General features: G+C 43.1%; 1 protein-coding gene across 3 annotated transcripts in view; it reads left to right on the top strand.

Moving 5' to 3' along the window:
• The window catches only part of GTF2E1 (general transcription factor IIE subunit 1), a 55,577-nt gene extending 29,952 nt beyond the window's left edge, over positions 1-25,625 (top strand). For all 3 annotated transcript variants that reach the window (XM_075714272.1, XM_009488033.2, XM_075714278.1), the window contains exons 3-5: positions 15,450-15,651; positions 20,411-20,658; positions 23,886-25,625. In XM_075714272.1, coding sequence (XP_075570387.1) covers positions 15,450-15,651; positions 20,411-20,658; positions 23,886-24,316 — 881 coding nt within the window. In that variant the 3' untranslated portion in view covers positions 24,317-25,625. The remainder of the gene's footprint in view (positions 1-15,449; positions 15,652-20,410; positions 20,659-23,885) is intronic.
• Positions 25,626-26,215: the final 590 nt, after the last annotated feature.

The raw sequence follows: 26,215 nt of genomic DNA, 5'->3' as shown, positions 1-26,215 counted from the left end.
AAAGCATTTGTTTGTGAACCGGAATGATGATGATGCAGAATCAGCTTCTCCAAGGAAAGCTGTTGTTAGCAATCTTATTTATTAAACAGCCCTCAGTGATAGGAGGGAAGTTCTGTTTGAATTCTTCTTATTCAGTTGTCAATTTTATAGTTGTTGCAGCTTTAAAAAAGTTATGTTTGTTTCTGCTTTGAAAAGTAGGTACAAAGTAGGGAATGAGTATACAATAAAAGGTATCTGCATTTCAGAATACGCTGAAGGCTATTTTCAAATACAGTGCAGGGCTAGAAGAGATAGCCCATTATCCTGTTCTGAAGCAGGATAGGTTTAACCTCCATGGCTAGCATATTCCAGTGCTGCTTATCCTCAGTTTTTCTTAATACCCTAACCTAAAGGGGTTTTTTTTATCCCGAATTAAAGCTGTGAGTAATCTTTTGTGTGTATGTGTGAAATTGAAGAACAGTTTGTCACCGTTTTCATTACTGTAACATACTAAATATCCAAAATTTGCTGTTCCCTACCACCACCAACTTAAAATTAAACAAGTCTGTCTTTCCAATTTTTCTCTAATGAAACGTGTTAAGCTGTGTCATTTTGTTCCTTTGGAATCATTACAGTCAGTCCCCACCTTCCAAGTATGGGATCTGAAGCTGCACCCGCTTTATCAGCAGAGATAGTCATAGGGCAGAATAAAGCAGGGTAATATGCTATTGTCTCATGCTTTGCATGACATAGTTATTAATATACATAGCCAGATTTTCTTTTACTGTTGGTTCCTGGTTTTGTTATCTGCTATAAAGCTGAGGTTTTTGCAGTGAGCTGCCAAAACAATTTTCCCCTTCAGGCCATCCCTCACCCCCCCACCCCCCCTTTTTTTTTAATTTTTGAAACTCAAGTGCAGTATTTCCTACCTGTCTCTACTGAATTTCATAATACTTACTCCAAGCATTTCTCCATTTGGAATTGCAGTCCTGTCTCCCAAAGCATTTGTAACCCCTTGTGCCCTCTAAACTGTGAAGTAAATTCACAGAATTTAGTTATCTGCCAGTCATTAGAAAATATTAACTGTCATAGGGGCCTCAATTTATAGGGCTATCCCAGCTGATACCAAGTTATCGTTACCTATTCACTGAGAATATTTTTTATTTACGCATCCTCCTTATTGTCAATTCACCTTTAGCCTTTCTCCCTGGTTTGCTTATGAGGATGTTTTGCAGGACAGTCCAGCATCAGACTGCATAGAATTTAATCGCTGTCACTTAGAAGAGATTACCAGGAAGATAAAGCCAGGATCTTCCCAGTGGTGCCTGGTGGGAGGACAAGAGGTGATGGGTCTAAATCGAAATGAGGGGTTCCAACCCCAATACAAGGCCTTTTCACCATGAGGATGGTCAAGCAAGTGCAGCAGGTTGCCCAGAGAGGTTGTGCACTCTCCACCCCTTGAAGGCTTCAATACATGACTGGATAAAGTCATGAGCTGTCAGGTCTGATTGCCCTGGTTTGAGCAGGAGGCTGGACTGGAGATCTGCTAAGGGCCCTCTGTGTTTCTACTCTTTCTCAGATCCCTCAGAGCTTCTCTTTTTGCACTTTCTGTTTGTCCTTTTGAGATTTTGGCAATTCTTCGTATCCCGGAGACTGCTTTCAACAGTTCCCCGTTTTCTGTGAGGTCATCATCATCAGAACTTGCTGACAGTATATCAAAGATGTGTAGCTCATTTTACCAGCTGTACAAAGCTTTAGGCTCCACCTCATTTCTTGCTAAGTCTCTATTACAATATGACATCAGTTTCCACATATGTCTTTGTCTACCTGCAGTTTGCTGGTGACAGCAGCACTTCTCAGCAGTGGTATAGCCACAGTGACACTGTTATTGTCGCCTCCTGGACTGTACTGCTGTACCTGAAAGCGAGCGTGAAGGCAGCAAGCAGGGCCATGCAGTTACAAAATGAACCTCCTCACTGCCTTATGACTTTATCAAGCTGGTGCTCATGTCCTTCCCGCAGCTCCTAGCTAGCTTCCCATGCTGGTGTAACATCTTGGTGCTCCTCTTCAAAGGAAGTTAATGAATCAAGTCAGCGCTACGCAAGGGATGTCATAGGTTGAGGCTAACTGGCACAACAGCACAGCTCACTTGGGACAGTGTCTGTCTGTCTGTGAACGCTGTATAGGTTTAACTTTCAGAGGTAAACCGAAGTGATCAAAAAAACTTTTATGTTGAAATTTTGCATGGGCCTCAGTAAGTGCAGGGATGCATATTCCCATCAGTAAATGGTCAACATACATCACCTCCCCCTACCTCTCCTACCACTTTGGATCATTTAACGTTATCAAACTTGCCCAAAGAACTGAAAAACCAGCAGGCACTCCCTGTCTGCTGGAGGGGAACAGGCAGTTGCCTGCCCCTATGGTGAAGAAGCAATTTTTCTTTCCTCTGATCCTGCATTTTTCCATCTGTTTCCTATCCACCGTGATGCTCAGGGGCACGCAACTGGGTGTTTCCCCCTCGCCCCCTGCCACCGCCTCACTGCACAACTCTTCCAGGGGGAAGGGTGCCATTCCTGCCATGCTTGCCGCACTGGAGGGAGCGATGACTGGTTAAAAATAAATTTGGGAGCAGATGGTGAGGCAGATTATCGTTCATCCTAGGGCGATGATGATGATGTGCCAGCTAACTGCCGGTTGTCTATCAGAATTAATCAGGAGCTGTTGTGGCACATGATCAGTGAAGCCACTGCTCCCCCTGGGAAAAGGGAAGGAAGAGCAGAGAAGCAGCTCTGTAAAATGAGTTAGTGGAGAAGCACTTGTTTTTGAAGATACAAGTTTCTGATGGAGAAAAGACTATATAAAAAGAAAAACAGGAATGTTTTTAGGGTTTGGGGTGTTTTTTTAAAGTACTCGCACTCTTTTAGATAGCTGCAGGTATGCCCAGCTCCTAAAAAGCAACTGGGAAAACTTGGTCACTTTCTTCTTGCTTTTATTGCAGTGGAATTGTAGACCATCAGAAATAAAAACATTTAAGAGGTTTATAGGACCTTTACGAGCACTAAATGTATGGATGTTATGAAATGTTATCCATGTATGTGTGTGGTTTGGATTTGTGGTCTGTGTCCAGAAGAAAGGACTTGACACTTGCTATGCTCAAAATACTTTGCAAACATTAATTCTCCATGCACTCACAAAACAGACTAGGCAAAAGCTCACTCAACTCATTGAGCTGAAAGGCAGTATCAGAGGTACAACTCCACAGTTTTGATGCTTTAGCAATCTGAAGGGTAGTTTATCCATGTTACCTTTGTTATCTTTTTTTCTGTTTGACTAAAGAGGTTAATGAAATGGTGTGAGAATTAGCAGATGTTTTGTTTGGTCAAATTAAGAAATAAAATAGGGAGTACATTTTTGGTTATTGTTTTGTAGTGGAAATCAATGGTAAATTTCGTTCACTTAGTCCACTTAGATAAACTGTCAGTCTATTTCATTAGCCTAGTAACATTTGTTAAACTGAATTTCTTATGTCTTCAGCTTCTGTTGTCCAGACTGTCTGTCATGCCATCTCCTTTCAGTGTACATCCAGTCTGATGTCCAAATATACATTTTGCTGGGGTGTTATTTATGGAAAACTTACATTTTGTTTTGGAAGACATTTCAGGTGATACATTAAATACATTTTATTTAAGACTGTCAGGTCCGTACAGTCTACCTTAAATAGCACATTCTCTGCAAACATACATTGTAAAATACAAAAGGTGGGATGAAATTTGCTATTTCTTCACATTTTTTAACTGCTCTTCTCTTCTTTTATACTTTCTTTTTAAATGGTAGTGGTATTTTAGGTTGTTAAAGAGGTATTTCCTATGCAAAAATAATCTGAGGGCTCTGTATGTAACAGTGAGTGGAAGACAAGGCAAGGCTGAATTAAGCTTCTTCAGCTCTTATTTTTCAGGTGATCTAATTTGAGATGTTAGCAGTAAGAAGAAATTAACTTAAAGCAGAAATAAGATAGAATGACATAAGGAGAGATGGTCCCTCTGGACTCTCAAAATGTGCGGATGTCAAGGAGGCTTTTTATTGTTTTGTCTGGCATTGATAAAAGCTTTATCAGTATCTGTCTTTAACGGTTGGTTCCATGAGTGAGATGGCAAATCAGTAGTGGGTTATCTGCAACAGCAGTAATCTTTAGGTCAGAAACACTGTTAAAATACTCCTGGTACTAACAAGTCCTTTTCTCTTGCTAGCGTTGCAAATGATGAGAATGGAAGTAAATTACTAGCTTATTTCTGGTTATGCATAGATCAAGCTGAACTGGAAGACTAGTCTCGCTGGCTTTGTTTCTGATCAATTCTCCTGTGTGCCACTGCAGGAAGGTCAGACTCTTAGTATTTTGCATCTCTAGCACCTGAAATGTCCCATCTTATTTTTTTAATAAGTGAAATAAATCTCAGGAACCAGTTTATTTCATTGTCCTTGCCCTTCCAAACTGCTTTTTTGGCATGCTAGTTACTGGAGTGAGAAGACAGTTTAAAGAAAGTTATGTGCACATGGGATGGCTTGCTCTTTAAATCTTTTTAAGTGGTTGGATGCTGGTAAGACAGGGTTATGTACAAACCCCGCAGTGCGGAGGTGCCTGGCTCCATCGGTGAGCATTACTGAGTTTTACCATGAAACCTGTAATGAGAGACTGCAGTACAGAAGGCAAAAATTGCCCTTAGCTGTAGAAGATATTTTTCCTCTAAAATGAACAGTAATTGAAAACTGCACCTCCTTTCCAAGCAGGTAGTAGAGGTGAGAGTGGTGGGAATTTGGTCTTTGAAGAGTTGTTAGCGGGAATCTTGTTTTTTAACACAAGCCTGTGGCACTTGCGACCGTCTCACTAGGCCATGTTTGTCATTTTTCTGCCTCTCACCTATGTAGGGCCATGTGATTCCCATTGCACCAGTCAAAAGAAAAGGGATAGATAAGGTCGTTCTCTGGGAAGGTAAAAAATAAATCTCCCCTATTGCTTCTTTCTCTGAGGCAGCATGGGAGAGAGCTACCCAGACCTCAATCCTGGCTTCACAAGTGATCCTGCCCAATATCATGGGCAAGGATTTGAGCAGCCTCAGCAGTTTCTCCTGCACGTTTCTCCTGGTGCCCTGTTATTCCCCCCTAATTTCTTTTTCCAACATTTTTGTAGGCCTAGTGTGTGTTAGCTTCCCCTTCTGTTCCAGGTTACCTCCTGGCATCTGTGCGATTCTGCCACTTAGAAACTCCCAACTTTTTTCTTTCCATGGCAGTTCTGGCACCTTCCCGCAGTTTGGAGCTCAGCTCAGTCCCGGGGAGCTTCTCTTTCCATATGCTCTCTCTTTTCTACTTAATGAGAAAATGGGGTCTTTCCTGCCTCAGCCATGAGGCACTGCCCAAGCTTTCAGTGCCACTCCCATCACTAATGGCTCCGTATGGACAGAGAGGGAAGGAGGACAGTCAGGCACTGAGTGCACCATCTTTGGAGGAAGCTTTGCCATTGCAGTTCTTTTGACTTCTTTTCACTCCTTTCTGCCAGCTCTGGCCACAGCACTGAGAACACCAGGTTATGTACAGGGGCTCCTGAAGGTGGGATCTAGCTCGGCTGTAATCCTTTCCCAGCCATGAGACGTGGCCCTTCATGCAGCATTACTTGGACTGGTTTGGGGTGTCTCATTTGGCATGCCCAGTTTTCACAAGGAAGGGGGGAAAGATACTCTTTGAGAGTAAAGAGGAAAGAAGAACTTACGCATGAAGGAGTTTTTAAAAGGTATAGCATTAAGGAGAAAAGAGAACAGGGGGTGGCATGACTATCCAGAAGAATATCTAAAGGTACAAAAAAGAATACATGGATATTCCAGTTTTCTTGATGGCAGGTAACAAGTGAGGCTTCATGTGATAAAATGTGAGAAATATGAAAAGAATCAATAGATTTATAAAAATACTGTGTAAGGGAGCAGTTAAAAGGTGGGACTTCCAGGCAAACAGTACGTGCACAAGTCTCAGACCTTTTGTATAGCTGAGAATACATGTTAGTTGAGTAGAAAATGCTAGCTTATGTCATCCTTTGTATTCCCAGCAAAAGGTTAATTGGAGGGCAATACCCAGCCTTATCACAAACTATTGTATGTTTTTGGAGTGCTGGGGCACCTTTCAAAAACTGCAGGCTAGGAGCATGATCTCTTACACCCAGAAGTAGCTGGCGAGTGTTGCCCATGAGCTATTCCAGACCTTCAGGAAGGAATGTAACGTGACATCTGTTCTGATAACAGGCCGTCTTTGTTCTTAAGCAACCAGCATCTGAAAAACCTGCTTTGTTTGTTGTGAAGGGCCACCAAAGCCTCTCGGAAAACAAAAAGGGAAAAGTAGACTGAAGAACAGCTTGTCCTCTTGGTGTTGGCCCATCGTGCGATGCCATTGAAAATAAGGCTGGAAACAACACACAGGCTTGGAGCTCGCTGCCTTGCTTTCTCTTTCTTGCTGTTGCCAGCTGCTGCCATCCCAAAGCCCGCCACTGCTGGAAGCACTGGTATGGAAACACACGCTTCTGACATTGGCCCCGATAGCCTTTCAAATACTGCATTGGGATGGTGGTTTAGGATTTCGTTCTTGCTCTTTGTTCTTAAATAGATTTCTTGTGTGTACATGAGCAGATTTGCATAAAATGCAAAGTCTCAGCATCCACGGCATGTTCCTTTGGGTACCCTTCTTTTTCACTGGAATTTATTATAATGAGGTGAAAATGACATTTTTAAATTTTTTTATTAATCTGTATTGTTTTCTATTGGCAGCCCTAGTAGCTTTGGGGAGGAAGTTCATGCAGTAGGGAATTTTTCTTGCCACAACGTTAAGAGAATTTGAAAGTAGAGGGTTTCAGTTGTTTCTGAGCCGCCTTCTATTGACTTTGAAGCCCTTTTTGATTACAAGTAGCATAGTAGGTGTGCCAGAGTTGTAAATCTCTCTCCTCGGGGAATCTCTTGTATGTTACTAAAGGGATTTGGTAGTGACAGCAAACATGGAAGGACAGGTCTCTTCCAGAAAATCAGAAATGCTGGTATGGTTTAACAAATGTATCTCAGGCATGTGAAGTATTGCATGTTTGCCATTGCCTGAAACAGGGGGATCTGGAGTAAGTCTCTGAATGTTTTTCTACTTCTGTTTCCCTGTCCCTAAATGCTTGAGTTTTTCAGGGAAGAAAAACGCTGTCTTTATGTATTTGAAGGTGTTGCCAAGGGTGTCTTATCTCAGCAATTCCTACTTTTATTGTTAACAGCAGGGTTTATTTTGTGCCGAGAGGGTCCAGAACAAGTGCTGGACACTATTCTTGGCTATCTGTAATAACATTACAACACCGCCATTTTTCCAAATTATGCCTAGGATAATGTAACTGCCTCAGTAAAATCCACTCTGCAGCTTAACAGAGAGACCTTCTGTTTCCAGGACTGCCAGTCCCTCAATTTTTATACATTTACACACTGCTCTGAGGGAGAATAAATAATACATGAACATATGCACTGGCTAAGTGAAATTTCCTTCTGATTATAGTGAGACACTGGTTAATGGCAATTATATATTTCTTTCACCTTTTGCTAATCATGCTGTGTGTTTAAGAGTATGCCTTTATCTCTTTTTTTTTTGTTATGTTGCCATCTTGTTTTTATTTTTTGAACAAATTGTTTTCATCATTTTTCATATGTTGGCAAGTTGCAGTTTTGAAGCCTCTTGAACACATTTCTGACAGAATTACCTTATCTGAATCAGAAATAGTGCTACTGCATAAGTGCCCTTAAATGCTGTGTCTGCTACATATATATTACAATAATAGAAGCTTTGAAAAGAAAACTGATTGACATTAATCCCAAATGAAATGTTTACTCTCTGTTTAATACCTGGTGGGCAATTCAATACTCTGAATCTATGTTAAACAAGAAAAATGTTTAAGAAGCATTATTAAGGCTCGAAATCAGGTACTCAAAAGTCAGAGCTATATCTTGGTGTGCATATATTATGAAATGGTGTTGAATTGTATGATCAAATACTGGGTTTTGCACTTACTGAATTCATAGAATAAACCTTTTTTGAAGGCTGATTTGGAGGGTAGAAGTACGTAAGACTCCTTCCCAAACCTGTTATATATGTAGGCTAGACAGTTGAATGATGCTGCTGAACTGTATTTTGTCCTCCTGCCTCCACCGTAGAGTCCCACATCACGTTGAACAGGCCAGTGAAAACAAGCTGTTTGCAGGTGAATGATCCTTGCTTGTTCTCTAATTCACAGAAAACTGTCTTAAAACATTGTGGTCTGATACTGAGAAGTATCAATCTCATAGCTGTTGACTCAGTAGGTTTTGTACTAGAATATATATATACACCTGGGAGAAACTGGGTCTAGATTTGGGGCATATAAAGTTAAAAGGAATTTTTTTTTTCCCCTTCATTTCAGGTTCTCGATCTCATTTGTAAACTTTCAATAACACAATTTCTTAGGAATTCAGATACCATAGAAAAATTCATAAAGAGATTAAAATCTCTCTTCAGATAACAGTATTAGTTACAGTATGTGTTCCTAGCCCCATTTCTAGCTGAACTGCTGTGCTTGACATTTTATAAATGTGCACTCCACACACTTCCTCACTCATCTGAGGCAGAACTGTGATATAAAAGATGTTTTAGCAAATTTCAGTCTAAGATTTGATAATAGGATGCATCAGGGAGCCTTTAGTATTGGTTGTTGCTATCCTTCCTGCCCATAATCCTAATTGTGTGTACCTGGTAGTACCTCTTCAGGAAAGGCAGAGAGGGATAGAGGAGATGCTCTACTTCCTTACCCTGTTATGAAGAGAGCTGTCAGTTCTGGAGGCAGGATGCTGTATTTAGCAGTCCACGTTCATGTCTGCTCAGGCCTCATCTGGCAAGCATCACGATTTGGTTCCAGTGCCGTTCGCAGGGGTGCTGCATACTTGGCTTCAAACTACAGCCACTGCACTGACCATCTCCCCTGGGCAGCGTTGTCCTGTGTACTTTTCAGTTCTCTGCTTTCAGATATCGCCCGTATGTTCCAGATTTGCTCTGTCACCAACTTTGCCCAATGTTATGCATGTCAGTTGCAACATACTGTATCTTCTCTGTAGTTAGAAATGTTAAAGCGAGCCTTTTCAGATTGTTGGGATGAAGCCTAATGCATTTTGGGTTCCAGTGGCAAAGCTGGATGTTTTATTCCAGAAGTGGGGTTAGCAAATTTTCCCAAAATGCTGACATTTCCTACATGTGGTCCAGTGTTTGTTCTTGTACCGTAAGAAGCTCTGACAACAGTATCTCCTCTGGACTATCGCACACAGGACTAATAGAAAAACATGTACTTTCTCTGTCATGTTTCAAGATAGAGTGCTGCGGTCAGCCCTGGGCTGTGGATTATCCTCAAGAGCTCGAGATCCAGTGGACCACGAAACCTGTCTCAGAAAGATGAGATGTGGTATTACATTTTATGTAACACACTGTGCTCTGTAATTGGCTCTTCCGCATGTGCGGAAACACTGAATTACTTGCAAGAAAGAATGGTATTGTTGTGGTGTTCAGGAGACAGATTTTATTGGTGGGTTTCTCTATTTTTTGCCTAAAACGACTGGGTTTTTGGAAGTCAAATGTCAATACAAATGTACTTGGGACTATAGGCCTCCAGTACGGGGAGAAAAGAGAGATGGGGCCAGGGAAGGCTACCCAATAAAATCAACAGGAGACTCATCTTTCCTTGGGGCAGTAGCGTGTTTCCCACTCAGACACACTGGGTTGCCTTCTCGTTGAGATGATAAGGACGGTTTAATGAGTGCTGAGAAATCTCTTTAAGTCTGGGAATCACTAAAGATCAACAGCTCCTACAGTCTAATCTGCATTGTCATTAATCCAGTTAACAATCAACTGTTTAAACAATTAGCTCTGTTACTAGCTCCGTACATTAAGGTCATTAAAGCTCTCTTTCCTTCAGTTTAACCCCTCAGGTTGCTACTTCAAGTTGGTGAGTATCCTTATATCCTAATGTGGAGTATGTTATGGTAACTAATGATCCAGGTCTTTTGTAGCTGCTCAGCCTACTATTTGTGTCTTTAATGATTCAGGAGAGAAATGCCCTTAGGTGCTGTTGTAAACAGTCCTCTGAATCTTGAAAATCAATGAGAAATGAAAGGAAGTTAATTATAATTTGTACTGACAGCACTACCTATTACTTAGGTTGCTAAGTATTTCCATTACATGAGCTTGGATCGTTTGCGGAGGGCGGGCGTAGGAATTGCTCTGAGTTTTTTGTTCTGTTCAAAACTTTGTCAAACACTTACTTTATGCTGAGTTTTTCCCATTCTACACATCCAACTAAGTTTAAATTGCTTAGGAAAATTTAATCAAAAAATAATTTGGCTGTTTTGAAGAATGGGCTGATGGAAAATGGAAGAGGAGGCTGGAGAAATGCATATTCCTTTGACTGTGTTACATTGTTCTGAATGACAGGTTGTGCTGTGAAAAGGTCTTCAATCTCTCTGGCTTGAAACAGGAAATTAATCTGATGACTGGGGCTCAAATTAAGAAGCAGAATTAGCTGATCAAAGAGCATGGGGCAGTGAGGCACAGGAGTGGGGACATGCTGAGATTGGAAAAAGCAGCCCAGGAAAAGAAGGATGGACAGGGAAGTCTGAGAAGTGAGAGAAGCCCAGGCTGAGATGGCAGGACTAGATAGACCAGGACTTGCTAGCAAGGCAAAAAGGACCACTAGAGTGGGGAGAAGCCAGGAACTGGGGTGGGAGCAGATGGGAAGAGCTGGGTAGGAGACCTCAGGTTTGGGGCTAGCGGGTAGGATAGCAGGTTGCCACAAAGCACATACCTTCTGAGAAGCTAGAGCAGGACCCAGGGTGTTTCCTTCTCATCCTCCCATCAAGCAGGCACGGCATCCTGCTCCCCCTGCAGCTGATCCATGCAGCACTAGCAGGTTTTTATCTTCTCTGTTATTTCATTCAGTCAAATGGCAGAGGCCTGTGCAGAACTGAGGGCTCCAGGTCTGCAGATTAACCATATGGCTGTCAGCACAACATCATATGGGGGAAGGTATTTGTCCAGCTTCCTGTTGGTAGGAACCTAGGAAACTCCTGTCCTTTCCTCAAAATCTTAATACTCTTTTTAACATCAAATGAAGCACTCAGGGTTAGAGAATGCTGAAATGAAAGTTGCTTATTCATCTGTAACTTTTTCTCTACAAGACAAATCTTTTCCCCCACAAAACGTATGCTTTGCTCAGTAACAGAGATGAGCTGTGTGCTTATAATGCACTTTTTGTCTGGCTTGCTGCAGAAGAAGGAAGAACGTGCAGTGTGAGAGTCAGGGAATTACTTGAAGAAAATGGCTGTAGTTAGCCACAGGAACATGATCTGATCCTCCAGGCCAGCTGAGTTTCTGTGTGGTGTTGGACTAGTCATTTTGAGGTAAACTTTTCAAAGGGTATCATTAGCTGTTGTATCTAGTTTGAGATGCCCAATTCTAGAGCCTGGAAGAAGATTGGTAAAAATACTGCACGTTCTTTGCTGAAACAGAAGTTTCAGAAAAGCATTTTGTAGGCATCTCGATTCAAGTACTGCTCAAATCAGCAGATACTTCTGAAATTGTGCCATCTGTGCCTTAGCTCACTCTCCATGTAGTGGTAATAATGCTACTTCTAAAAGAAGGTTGTGGGAGATTTTGAAAATAAATTAGCTTAATGTTTGGTGATGCAGTCAAGAATAAAGAATTGGATGAGGATGAAGGCTGGAGGAATAAGAAGGAACTGAAAGATTATACTGTAAAGTACAGTGTCATGCACCTAGCATCTAATGCAGATGTCTTCTATAAACATGGAGCTCATCAACTGGAAACTACAAAGGAGGAAGAAGGGTCTGGGAGCATTGCTAGATCTTGTGATAATTGAGGCAGCACTTTCGTGATCCGTTACACTGTGATCTTAAAAGGTCTCAGTGGCTATCAGAGAAGCTCTAATGCTGTTGGGCTTTTGGGAAGACTCATCTGGACACTTGTGTATACTTCCAGCTTTACAGCACAAAGATGAGAGCAAACTAGAGAAAGTGCCCAATGTGGCTGATAGCATGGTTGGAGCAATGAGTGGCCAGTTTTAAAAGGCAAAGAAAAATGTGTGGCTTACTGAGCCTTGCAAAATTAAGGTGGAGGCATGAGTTGGACAGCAGGTTGTATATATACCTGAAGGATTAACAGCAAGATGGAAGCTAGCTGAGCTGAGGTACAGTTCTTGGCACAACAGTAAATACATTTAAATGAATGGGAATAAGTTTAGGTTGAAAATTCAATAGTTTCTAAGTATCAGAGTAGTGAGAGTCTGGGGCAGTATCCTAGAGGACAGAGTGGAAGGAAGACACCTGGTTGGGCTGGAGATGAGGTTTGAACCCTTTGAGAAGGGTGTGAGTAGGACCTGGGCTCAGACTCAGGAGGCTGTAGCCAGTTAAATGTGTTAATTACAGCAGATACAGTATGCACGCTTGGACGTCGTGCACGCAATCAACGTGGGCAGTTGACCTTTTCCTTCTCTCAAGTGAAATCAAGTCATTAGGAATTATCTCTAAATATTCTGGCCCTGTACTTCAGAGCTTGAGCTGCTTTAATCTTAGTATGCCTTGGGGAGCCAGATTACCAGTGTATCTGCCCTGGAGAGTCTGGGAGCAGATGAGGAGATCTCTTTCAGATGGCTGGTTTTTAACATGCAGCCAGAGAGGCCTGTTGAGTGCCTGAGCATGTGTGGAAAGGAGGGGATGTATGCATTCTCCATTAGCATTTCCAAGATGCAGGAAAGCCTCGTGTCTGTTTGCTCCAGGATGTCTATTTGTCCTCATTTATGGAGCATATTTGAATGGAAAACTATCAGCTGAAGGAAGAAATATATCGTTGGAGTGGGAACATTGCCATTCTCAGTCTTTGGATGGCCTCCACTTCATGTTTGTCACATGCAGTTCATATCTGTAAGGAATATGTGTCACTGCTGATGTGATGTGGCATGTCATAGAAGCTCTGGTGACATTTTGTGACCTCTTAAAGTCTAATGAAAGAGGTTTGCAACATATAAATGCCATCTGCCATGGCAAAGCAACTTCCCAGTTCTCTAATCACATATGCCTTTTGTGAAATGCTGCATCACCTCGGAAAAAATCAGCATATTAATGGAGGGAGCTTGTCATTTCAATCATTCCCAGATTCTTTACATAATTCATCTATTAACTTTTTTTTTTTGCTTATTAAGAGCCCTGAGGGGTGGAAGTTGCAGCAAATCCATGATAGCTTTAGGAGTTCTGTTTCATTACAGCTGTATTTACTTTCTGATTTTTTGGTACTCTGAATTGGAACCATTCTCCCTACAGTCTTAATCTTTTGCAAATACTCGTGGGGTTCACAGATGGAAGCGTGAAAAGTCTGAGCTGTCTCAGGAACATGTAACTGGACTTTTGTAGGGGGTATAAAAAGAGGAGAGTTTTCCTCATTAACCTATGCTTGTTCATTTAGTCCATTATGGGAACTGAGATGTGCTAATTATTTTAAATTGATTCAGCTTGTTTGCCAGTTTGTCACACCGATAGCCTCAGATGTGGGATAAGGAGACCAACTTTGGCTTCAATTTTTGCTGGGCTGACAGCTTATATAATGTACAATTTTTAAATCAGTAGGGGCAATTTTTACAGCCTGAAAAAATAAGCAGAGTGTTTCATGCTTCGATGGGAGAGAAGAGCACTTTATCCACTTACCACTTACTTTGGATACTGCTGTTGTTGGGTTCTCTAGCTTTTATGTGTAGATAAGACAAACTTTCTAAAGAGAGAGATTATTGCAGGAAATCTGTTCATATTACAGGCCACATATACAACATTCACATTAATTTGTGAGTAACGATGAGCAAAAGCTACTTCAGATGGTGCCGAGGTAGAAAACTGCATCTCTACAGACTGTAGTGAGAGGCAACAGATCTACCTCCTGTCATAAACAGTGCTTTTGTGTGTCTTCCAAGAAACACGCAAGCATTGTCTAGCCCTCACAGCCATCAGTGAAGAAGTTAGGTCTGTTTTTATCTCTGTCTTACAGGCAGAGAAAGAGGTACACTGAAAAATGAAGTGGCAAGACTAGCAAATCTGTGTAAGCAGCAAAACAAGATACCAGAAGCCCTGGCTTGCCAGCCTGTCTCATTACATCATGCCTGTGTGCCCTGGGCAAGCCCCATTCTTTCGACTGTGTTTGTACATAGCATCGGTAATAGAATCAGTATTGAAGCCTGCTGTAATACTGATTTTTAGACATAAGCTTATAATTTCCCTGATTTGACCTATCTTTAGGCTCCCTATTAGTAAAAAGATCTTTTCCTTTCTTCATTGGGGTATTGAGAGATGATGCTAGATGTGTATAGGTGTCACAGAATGGATAAATTAAAAAAATCACACAGGGACAAGAGAAATCAAGAAGTCTGTGAGCATTGCTCTGGATGTAAGCTTTTTGAGGAGGCAGAGTTACGTTCTCAGTCCAGCACTTGCAAGGATAAGTCATTACACTACGCTGCTTCCCTCGTAGTGGACCATGTGGTAAGGTCCTACTGTGCATGTAGTGCCCTAAGGGTCCTACTCGCAGATGGAGCAATGAAACTGAAAAGCCTGCTGTGCAGGAGTTCAGTAGGTTTTTTGTAACTGCACTGCCATGCAACCATTTCAGTTGCCTTTATGTTTGACCTGTGTTTATAGATCCTGATGAGGTCTGTAAAACGAGCTTATTCTTAATTGCCGTTCATACAATTCTTATCTTGCCATTCCTAATTTCAAGAAGTTAATATGGGGGTTAGGTGGGATGGATTTTTGCATTTGCTGCTCTGCAGTAATGACTATTTTGCATGTTTTGGCCCTGAAACAGAAGGAGCCATCTTTTTTGCATCAGTTGCAGAGTGAAAAAGGTTATACCAGCAGTTACTGCAGAGTGATTGGTGCAGTGTAAAACTACACCCAGCTTCATTGTGAAATTAGCTTGTTCATGTGGCCTGGGAAATACCAGTGCAAGCACCTGAAAGAGATGATATTTGAACTCCTAAGAGTATATTGCAAAGCTTTTTATCACAGCCCAGTTGTAGCTGACATTTAAAATGTGCAGCAAGAAAGAGGGAGTGAGAATAGGAGATGTCTCAGTAGAGGTACTGCAGCCCATCTGGGCTTTTCAGAGCAGGAGACTGTACCCAACTGGGTATCACTGGATGGCATCAAAATGCTTGCTTTGTTTTCTGCTTAAATAATAACCAGGTACACTGTGTGTGGGAGGGGATTGTCAGGGGGAGTAAAGCTATTTAGCATCAAGCTAAGAGAACAGCAAAGCACTGCTGTTTAAAAGACTGTATAAAGAGCCAGGCCTGTTGCCTTCCTTCCAATGCTTAGCAACTTTTTTCATTTTAGGAACTTTCCGCTGTACTTTCTGCGAGACTGAAGTGGAAGAAGATGAGTCGGCGATGCCCAAGAAGGATGCAAGGACACTCGTGGCAAGATTTAATGAGCAGATTGAGCCCATTTACGCACTGCTTCGTGAGACGGAAGATGTTAACTTAGCCTATGAAATCCTCGAGCCAGAACCCACAGAGATTCCTGCCCTGAAGCAGAGGTGGGAACATGCCTGGTCTTCTCTCACTGCGCAGCTTCCTTGTAGTGTGTTCCGTCTGCTCTGTAAGGCTTTCCCAAACCTTGTGCAGCCTCTGGCTGCATTGAGGACTTACTTGTTCAGCACCACCTATGCAAGCAACTGACAGATTCCCCAAGGAATGTGTGGTTTATAAGGAGACAAAGGGCTGTAACCATTTTTCACTAAACAAGGCAGATGACTATTCTTCTGGTCGGCCTCCTGCATGTAGTTTTCTCTGGGGTGGGGTACTCGAATGAACTGCTGCTTGCTGTGCTGCAGCTAGTATGTATACCAAGCCCTTGCCCTGGTATTTAAGAAATGCAAACTGCAGGTGTTTGGCAAAGCTCTGAAGGTGCCATCTACACTGTCTTCTTTCTCTGAAACCCTTATCTTTCATTTATTCCTTTTGCTTCTACACAGCTTTTGAAACTAAGCTCTCTGCATTCTACACTTTGTGTTCCGGTTCAAAGGCGTTACTTGTTATAAGGGTATTTTTTTCTTCTGATTTTCTCCTACTTGTTACGCACCTCTTCTTTTCAGGAGGAGGCCATGGTGCAGTCAAAAACTCCTTGAAATGTTCCTACTCATGGGAAATGACACTTTCTTTCAGAACATTCCTAGCTGTACTAAAACAGATGATGTTTAAATAGTGCAGAAAGATGTGAGGAGCTGTCAGTTTTGTCAGCTGTGGTGAAATGTGATGCACTTCTCTGTGTTTAAAAAAAATTGATTAAACACACGGGGGGGGAAAAAAGTACCACGAGGGGAAGCATTCCCACAGTGCCTTGGGATGCTTGGCTTTAGTTAATGGGAGAGCAAGCAGGATACTCTCTTTTTTTCTCCCAGGCTAACCTTGAGAGAGAATGTTCCTCATATATTCATGCTAGACATTTTCTAATTAATATAATAAAAAATTCTTTGTCTGTTCATAGTCTTTTTCTAGCCAAGAAGGTAGCTAATTTTCCTCATCATTCTGAGAGGAAAACAGAAGCAATATAGAGAGGGGAAGAGATTTTTCCAAGGTCACTCAATATGTCTTTGGTGATATGGGGAGTCTTTGAAGCCTTTATGCCCAAGCTGAATCACTAGCCTTTGCTTTAAGAACCCTTTTCTGTAGTTTGAGTAGTAGAACTGGGATAACCCCACCAAAGAGAGTCATTGCTCAGTCTTCCCCTTCTGTGCACAGGAAATTGCCACAGCAGAAGCCTGGTGCAGTCCCATGATTAAATAGCAGCACCCACTTACTTGACTCTTAAATACTTAAAAAACATTGTAAAAGATTAATTATTTTGTGCAAGGAATGACAAAATAAATAGGTGGCTTTTTAAATGCTTACTTGAACACAACTTGCTTCAGCACATACAATGATTTAATTATTTATTAACTCTTATTAATTCAAAGCAGCTAATTGCACGAAAGCGCTGCTGTGAGATTTTTTTTTAAAGTGCCAAACCCTGGGTTATTTATTCGGTCTGTTTTTATGGAGTCCTCAGTGTCTGAAATCATTGACAAAACTGACATTTGGTGATTCTGAAACAAACAGAAAAGGTCACAAAGTGCCTGCATCGTCTCTGCACCGAGGCAGGCAACTTCACGTGTTTTCAGGAGAGTTACAGCTCCAAGCGACCACACTGACATTGCATAACTGTTATTCACCTGCCATGGGAAACTGGGCAGATCTTCATTTATATCTCTCTAGGAGGCCATTAATTTTCTTCATCTTGGCAGAGCATGAATTAGCCCCACAGGTTTTGAAATAAACCTGCTTTACCTAAGCCCTTCTCTGTGGTCTTCTAAAACAGATGGATTTTAATATCCCCTCCATTTACTTTTGTCAAAATTGCATGATTTTATATAACAAAAATCTTCACAGAATTAATTTTCTGTGGTCATGCTATCAAGGACCATGGTTGGTCGATTGTGAAGTTGAAGGTCTTAAGAGCAGCTAAGTGAAAAAGTGCTTTATTTCAAACACAGCACAAAAAGAGTTATCCCTGTTATGCAAGACCTTTTCTTAATAGTCTGGGCAGGATTGAGATGAAAATTTCAAGTTGTTTCCCCATTGCACAGTGTGGTTTTTGTGGGCCATACCTCAGCTATGTCAAGGATTATTTATGTCGCCTTTAAAGGCAGCTAACCACTCATTAAGGGATTTCCAGCAGGGTAAAACAAGTGATGGGTAACAGAGCAAATGTAGCCACATCTGGGCCACTGAGCTCCCACAGTTCCTGGTTGCAGGATGGCCATGCAAAGTCTAGACCTAGGAGGGGAAAAAGCAGATCTTGGATCTGAGAGAGAGAGAGAATTAAGAGTGCGCTCCCTTCATCTGCTCTGTGCTGCCCGTAAGGCAACTCGCACATCTGGCCTTTTGCTGGTGCCTGATCCATGGTGTTTAATCCTGTACTTTGGAACAGGGTTGCTGAACAGTAAAATCTCTTCTGGCAGTAAGGAGTTGTTCCCCTGGTCACGTCGTCTTGAGGGGCTGCTGACTCCTACCAACGGAGTTGCTGAAGATGCAGTTCCACAAAGAAGTAAATTGAGACACGCTTGCAAAGCTCACCAGGGTCCAAAAGTAGACAAAAAGTGTCTAGATGGTTCCACCTAAGTGTGGGACATTGCAGTAGATGGCTTAAAGTAATTAGTACTGTAGGTGGCTCTTAGAGTTGTTACTTTCATTTTTGAAATGTTCCTGATGTCATGGAATAAGTGTTTTGCTGCTAAATGATACCGCGTAGGGAAAAAAGTCCATTTCAGGCACACTCATGGGGACCTCTGTGCAAAAGTATTATTAGGCAGTTCCTGGCACTACTGAGTATTTAGCTGTCACGCTGCAGTCGTGGGGAGGGAGAGCTTGGGGGAGAGCGGCATTGTATATCTTGTGAGGAAAGTGGATTACATAAAATCGTCAGGGAAACGCTAGTTAGAGATTTCTATTGTGTGGGAAGCAGAGTGGTGCTTTTCACAGAACACACGCCTGTCTTGGAGAGCTGAAAGGTACCAACACTTGAAATAACGCATTGGGAAGAAGGTCTCTGTGCGGTTCCTTGGCTTATATAAGCAATACATGTGCACGAGTCTTCTGCCCCAAAATTCAAGGCTGCTGTGAAGTTCTAGTGGGGCTGGTTGCAGGAGAGAACCGATTAGTGTGTGGACACATGCTAACACAGATGCTATGAAGTATTTTGCTAACAGATCCCAGCAAACTCACTGTTGGGAGGCTGTGAGTAGCCCTCAATCCAAACTGTGGCTGAACACACCAATATTTTTTATCTGGGGAAGAGAGATGATCACCAACCTGCATATTTTCACCTCACTTTACCCCTCAAAATCCAGCAGAATTAGCTCATCAAGCAGTGGTTAAGTCCTTGCTGAATTAAAAAATTGCATATTACTCAGGTCTTCTCCAACTGCAATCTTACTCTAAGCTTCTTGGTTGGAGGAAAGGTTGCTGGGTAGATAGCAGCGACTGAACCATGCTCCCTGTCAACTCAGCTGGCAGCAGAGCAGGGACACTGTGAGTATCCTTGATGGGTTTGCCTGGATGAGAGGAGGAGTCTAGGCAGGTCTATTACCTGTGAAAAGCCTTAGGTACCACTGGCAGTCAGATGGCTGAGGGTGGGTGCAGTCTGCAGTGGATCTGTTCCTCTGAGAAGACAAAATATGACTTTGAAGTAGAGGAACGGTCACGTTTGGCTTTCCCCACCCAGACAGCAGTGAGTTTCCATTCAGCTGCTTTCCCTGATCAATGCATATGTAGCAGCACAGGCCAGAGAGAGTATTCTAGGCTTATTGCCATTGCTATGCAGAAAATACTCCACCTGATGTCCTCTTTCCATCAGATCCAAGCAGGAATGTTTCTTTTCTCCATCAGTCTCCTGAGCTAGAAAGGAGCCTGAAGGAAAATGTTCAGGCTGCAGCTCCTCTCAGAAAACAAAGGAGGGCTAGGCTTTGACTGCTGTACCCTTTGCATCAGTCATTGCATTTCTTTCTCCAGCTTTTCCACGATGAAGGCAGTTCTGTCTTGCCTCCTCCCACACACCATCACCACGCAAAGCCCTCTGCCCAGCCCTAGTCCTCTAGTCTGAAGGTGCCCTCTCCTCTTCTGCCTGGACTCCCCAGTCCTCCCAAGGTTGTGTCTCTGGATAGTACAGATCTATTGTGTAACACAGGAGATGTGACTTACCACGGGCACTGTCACTCAGAATTCAAGCAAAGGTTTGAAGTGTGTTTTTCATGGTGAGTTAACTCCTTCACAAGTCCTGTGATTAATAATCATTCACAGATCTGAGCATCCTGAGTCTCTGGGCCTATCATCTGACTTGTTTAAACTTCAGTGCTTTTTTTTAATGCAATATAGGGTTGCAGTGAAAAGGCCAAAAAGAGACTTCTCCAAATACCAGATTACTGTTCAACTATGTTTTGCTGCTGTGACAGTTGTATTCTGGGATTTTATGTTTGTTTTTACATGAGTGTGTCAGCAGCTTTAGTGCTGTCTCTTCTTTTCAGTGTCTGTTGTGGAAGTTGCCATGGCCTTATGTAGAGTTTCACATTAGAGACCCCCAAGTTCCCCAAACCAGCAAGCTGGCGTAGAAATTCCTGGCACCACGTGTTAGAAATCAGAATGCAAGTTCTTGGTGCAGTTCATGGGAGAGATAACTAATCATAGTTTAAGTGTTGTAATGCTGGCCGAGGAAGGGCTTGTTCTGAGTGCTCTGTTTTTATCTCTTTGACTTTTATGTAGCAAGGAGCGTGCAGCTGGTACTGGTTCAGGGACAGCAGCTGGCCTGGCAGGTGGACACCATCGGGAAGCATGGACTACAAAAGGACCATCATATGAGGACTTGTATACCCAGAACGTTGTCATCAGCATGGAGGACCAGGAGGATCTTAACCGGTCTGCAAGTGAAGGAAAGCCAGCCAGAGAGAGACCAATTTGGCTACGGGAGAGCACGGTGCAGGGGGCTTATGACCCTGATGAAATCAAAGATGGTAAGAAAATTCACGGAGCAGAAGTACTGCTCTGCTTATGTGATGCTCTTAGAGTGCTGTCAAAAATATGTTCCCCTGTGTGTGTACAGCTGCTGCTCCCTACACTCCAGATTTTGTCCACTCCCCTCTGCTGTGCAAAGCGTCTGTGTGTAGGTAGATGTAAAAAATCCTGGTTTATTAGATCCAGGATTGAAATCTAGGTCAGTAAGGCTGACTTACCCACAAAATTGTTTGTGCTTCTAAAATGTTAATTATCTGTTACGTCTTCCACCTTGAGAGTTTATTGGTTTTGGACAAGGTCTTTTAGTCTAATCTAGAAAGCTGCCCCCTTAATAGGTCACTGCTGAAAAATAACATTTATTAACATTTGGTCTCTCTGAAGCCTACCAAATCTACTAGCAGTATTTTGTGCTTCCAGCTGCCTTCTTGCCAGCTGTTTTTCAAAATGTGTGGCAAGTGAGCCTTTATTGCTTTCTGTTTGTTTCTCATTATCTTTGCTTTTATTTTCATTCATGTTGGGGTCAGGTTGTCCATAGACAGTAGTCAAGATCTTGTAACCACTAGTAGAAACATTCTGCTTTGATAAGTGTGCTGTTTAAGCTTACGCACTAAAAATATGAAATAGAGACCTTCTGAGATCTTTACAAGAGTGAATCAATAGATGCAATCTTCCAAGTCATTTGAGGATTATAGAATGAAACTGTTGATGCCCTAGGAAGAGAAGATGGCAAAAGGGAACCATATGTGTAAGCATAAGACCCTGGAACGAGTGCAATGCTCAGGAGAGGAGTGGAGTATGTAGGTATAGCAGAAGTGGAGTAAATGGATGTGAAATAATGGTCAGAAGATATCTAATGATCTTGTTTGCATGTAACGCCTTTCAAGCATACGGATCCCAAAACTTTTTCAAAATAGATTAAATGAAGTGAGGTGATTGAAACAACCTCCTCCTGCAGTCTGTAGCAGATGTTGTTGTTACTGACTAGCCATGGTGAGTTCTCACCCTGTTTTTCTGCTAGACATTCAATTCACCTGTAGTTTTAAATTGGATCCTTGAGATGACTTTTGGTGTGCACAGTATAAATGTTTCTCAGATGTCACTGAAGGACATGGAGGGGGAGTATACCTCTTTGCAGCACAATGGCATCACTGCTTAGCCTCCACCACTACTGGAGATCAAACAGGGGACTTGTGGAAATAGCCTGAAATTGCTACTGCAACACATTTTTGTAGCTCTTGGATGACATAAACAGGGAGGAAGGAAACTTGGGACTGTTGACAAAAAAGATTCACTGCTTGGATCTGGCAGGAACAGTTCTCACAAGCAAAAGACAGCCCCGCTCCTGAGCCACAAAGTCAGACTTTGTGGAGCTACCCTAGGCTGTGGTCGCTTCACAGGTCTCAATGTGATGAGCTACGATATTATCTCACAGAAATGTTCTCCAATAGCCTCTTACGCTCTACAGTCACAAGCAGCAAGCTGAGCACAAGGCTGCCAACACAATGCCTTCATTCTTCCTTTCTTTCAAGAATTTTGCCAGTGCATTAATAATAGTAGTTGCAGCCATCACCCATTCCTACAACTTCATCTACAATAAAAACATGAGTCCACTGAAGTTAGGGGTGGGTCTTTTGGCTTTTATTTTACCACAGCAAAGGAGTGGCCACAAACTCCCCTGGCTTTTAGTGCTAAATGCAGAACTTACTTCCTTAGTTCACCTGTTTCTCAGCATTTTTTTCATCTCAAGCTGAAAAATGTAACTAGTGCACCCAGTGCATTTTTGACCCTGGGGGAAAGGCTTGGGTACCAGCTGCCTGGATGTGGTGCTGAAACCATGAGGGTCCAAGCCTTGGAGAAGCAGGCAGGTGGCATTGATGTACAAAGGCAGAATGCCGTCACCTCAGCTCCAGCAATTGTTCATAGGCAGTGTCTTTTAAGTGCAAGAAAGTTTGCCATGGGGAGTCTGTCCTACTTCTTAGGCCTTGTTTTTACATAAGATTCTCTGTATTTCATTTTTTGTTCTGGGTTTTTTTCTTTTTTTTTCCATGCTGCCTGTAGGTTTATTGGTGCTGGTTGGACTCACAGTCCTCTCATCAAACATAGGATTAGGAGAAGTTTTCTGCAGAATGCCACTTTTTGAACAGAATTTTCCCTTTTGAATCCGTGAACTGCAGACACCCTGCCTACCCAAGCCATGTCAAACCCTCCCAGCTATTGTACAGCCAAGCTTACTGAAATAGGAGCACAGGCTGTGTGTCTGTCAGCTGGGAAACTGCAGTCCCCTTCAAATAAGAGGTCCAGGTAGGGAGCCAGAGAGACTGGCTGAGCTGCGTTTCAGCCCGGAGAGCGAGAGCTGTCTTAATGCAGCCTTCCTCGCTGCGCTGCGCAGCTTGGCTGCAGGCTGTAAGCTGCATCTGCTCGCTACCACCATGTTCCAATAATGAGCTTTTCCCCTTCCTGCCTGGTAGGTGCACCTCTGAGCTTACCAGACATGGCTACTTTGAATGTTGTTTTATAATACTGATTTCCACATACTCCCTGTCTGCCTGGATTCATCTGCTTCTCCATCTTAATCCTTATAGATGAGGAGCTCAACAGGGCAGGGCCTGGTTTTGGGTCTGTGTTTGTGGTCTGTGCTGGCAACACGCCGTGGTCTTGGTCATCACCACAAGTCCTCCAGGCTGTGGTCATACAACCTGGAAACAAAGGAACAAAAAGGACACAGCCTTTGTTTGTTCACCTGTGAAACAGCACCGAGATACTTGCTATATCTCTGACAAGTGTCATCATTAGGTGCATAGTCTGGATATCTGGAAGCCCAGATTTAGCTCCCAAGGACTGCTTTCTGCTCCACAGTAAGGAAGTGCCTCAGCCCAGCTGAGGGGCACCTGAGTTGGGCACCTCCCTGGAGGGTCTTTTCCAGGTGCCTGCCCATCATGCATTTGTTGTCTTCTCTTGCAATGTGCTCCTGGTCAAGGCTCCCACCTGGGAGCCACAGTGACTTCAGGCCTCCCAGCTCCTAGGAAATGTCAATACTTGCTCTGCTGTTATGAGAAAAACCATAACTATCTCTGTTTTTTTAGGGAGAGGTGGAGCTGACATAGAGAAAGGATGTGACTTGGCCAAGCGTGCTCAGTGGCAGTAATTAATACAGGTCTAGAAAGCCTACAGGGCCATCACCCAGATCTCAGTGAGGAAATGATCATTCCCGTGTGTCTTTTTGCAGGGGGCCGGGATCTGGATGCCTTCCAGGAGCGTGAGGAGGGCCGGGCACCTCTGGATGATAACGAGGAGGTGATGCGTGCCCTGCTTATCCACGAGAAGAAGACACCTTCTGCTTCAACAGTCACTGTCGGGGGTGCCGCTCCTCTCTCCGGTGCCAATGCTAGCGACTCCGAGAGCGAGACAAGCGAGTCAGAGGAGGAATCCCCTCCCCGCCCTCCCGCCACGGCCACCACAACATATGGGCTGGAGGAGGAGGAGGAGGATGAAGAGTTTGAGGTGGTGGCAGAGGACCCCACCGTCACAGTGGCTGGGCGTCCGCACTCTTACAGCCAAGTGAGCCAGCGCCCTGAGCTGGTGGCCCAGATGACACCTGAAGAAAAAGAGGTTTACATAGCCATGGGGCGACGCATGTTTGAGGATATGTTTGATTAACTGCTTCCTGCCATGGCATTTTTTAAAAAGTGACTTTTTAAGCCAGAGACTCCCTAGTAAAACAGAAGACTGAAGTGCATCTTTCCTCCCCTGTGTGCAGGGGCACTGGGGCTCGGGACTGCTAATCTCAGGCATCTTGCCCACCAGAGAGGGGGAGCGGGAAAGCTGCATGTGCCAAAACAGGTAGGGGAGGACAAGTCTGAGAAGTGAGGATGCTTGCAAGGTAAAAATCTACTTCAGGGTGCCCTGCACAGGTACCACTTTAACCCTCTCCAAGGCCCCAGCAGCTGCCTCCCCCCGATTGCTTTGGGTTGATTTTTGTTGCAGATCCTAGTGAAGTCCACATCCCTGCCCTCAGAGGACGTAAGGGCTCCGTAGTCTGATCAGAGTGCTCTGCAGAGGAGGGTGTAAGTAACATTACAGCTGCCTGTGCTCAGTGAGGGGAGAGGAGAGGGAAGCACTCGTCTGCTGATGGCAAACTTGGGCAGGGCTTGCAGCTGACCTCCTGCCAGCAGCCACTGGCCACCGGCGTGGTTATTTCTAAGCAGGCCTGTGGGCAGCAACCTTTTCTTGCTCCCATTTGTTCCTTACTAGGTCTCAGCACCTCAAGGTCAGGTGTAACTTGAAACACGCAGAGTGAAAGCCTTGGCAAGCACACACAGTCACTCTTTGTCAGTGTAACGAAAGCCCTCCATGGAGCTGAGCTGTCAGAGCACTCTGACTTATCAGTAGATACCTTCATTTTCCAGTATTGCTGCCTGTTGCTTCTGCCTAGCCCTGTCCCAACTCCAGTGTTGCAGACAGTTCGTAGTGGGCAGGGCCACAGTCAGGCAGTGCCAGAGAAATAGTGTAGCTAGTTTTTATTTGCAGTCACACCAGGGCTGTATCATTTTAAGAGGAATTATGCAATTTTGAATTCTGCTTTGGCACACTCTTACCATAGAAAAACATTTATCAGTGCCTACAGAGCAATATCATATTTTTAATGTCTTTCTCTTTGAATTGAAAATGTTGTTTTTTAAAATTGTTGTGTTTTCTTATCCAGTGCTACAATAAAACAAAATGATAAGAGAATTTTGTGTTCCAGAGGGTAGGGGCAGTATTATGTGCTGTTCCATTTACATGGGCAGCATGAATTTGCTGTTCACTGAGACTGTAAATCTGTTTTATACTAACTATGCTTTCTATGTTCTGCTAACCTTGTAATGCCTCCTTTGTGGTTTTATTTTCAGCTTCCTGATATTTTGAATCCCCTTTTTGTTTAAATAGTGTTTTAAATTTGCTTTTAAGTCATTTTAAAGAGGAATAAATAAACAGAAACTATTCCCCTTTGTCATATTCCAATTTGTCATGTGCCTAGTTGGGAATGTTGTTTGCTTATCATTTTGATTTACTTGATTCAGGAAAAAAAATAATTTGAGGCTCTCCTTTGAGGGAAGGACTGTTTGAAATCCCACTGCACATTGTTTCTCCTCACCAGAACTTCCTTGAATGCCTCCTGGAATCTCCTGCCCTTCCAGGAAGGATGTTTCTTTACACTATTGCTGTGGGAGGCCCTTTTTGATCAGCATTTCTGTTCCTTTCCTCCTTCCTCAAGGGAAGCGTAGGCTGATGGCGGAGGTCTCACAGATATCGTGCTGCTAGTTAACATGGTACTCTTGTGTAGACCGACTTCCAAGATCTGGTATCAAGCTTTTAGATATCAAGCCACAGAGCTGATAAGCCAGATTCAGTGATCAGCTAACAGAAAAAAAGTGCTGTACCAATTCTGTCTAGATTTTATCTGGTTGAATTCAAGGTTAGCACTGCAGAAAAGCAGGTAGATTTACAAGGAGCCAAAGACAAAAACTGAGAACTAATCGTGAGTACAGTACAACTACTCATGCTTGTAACTCACCA

This window comes from Pelecanus crispus, chromosome 1 (assembly GCF_030463565.1).
Source record: "Pelecanus crispus isolate bPelCri1 chromosome 1, bPelCri1.pri, whole genome shotgun sequence".
Lineage (NCBI taxonomy): Eukaryota > Metazoa > Chordata > Aves > Pelecaniformes > Pelecanidae > Pelecanus > Pelecanus crispus.
The sequence above is the reverse complement of the archived record's forward strand: the minus strand, read 5'-3'. Positions and strand labels throughout refer to the sequence as shown.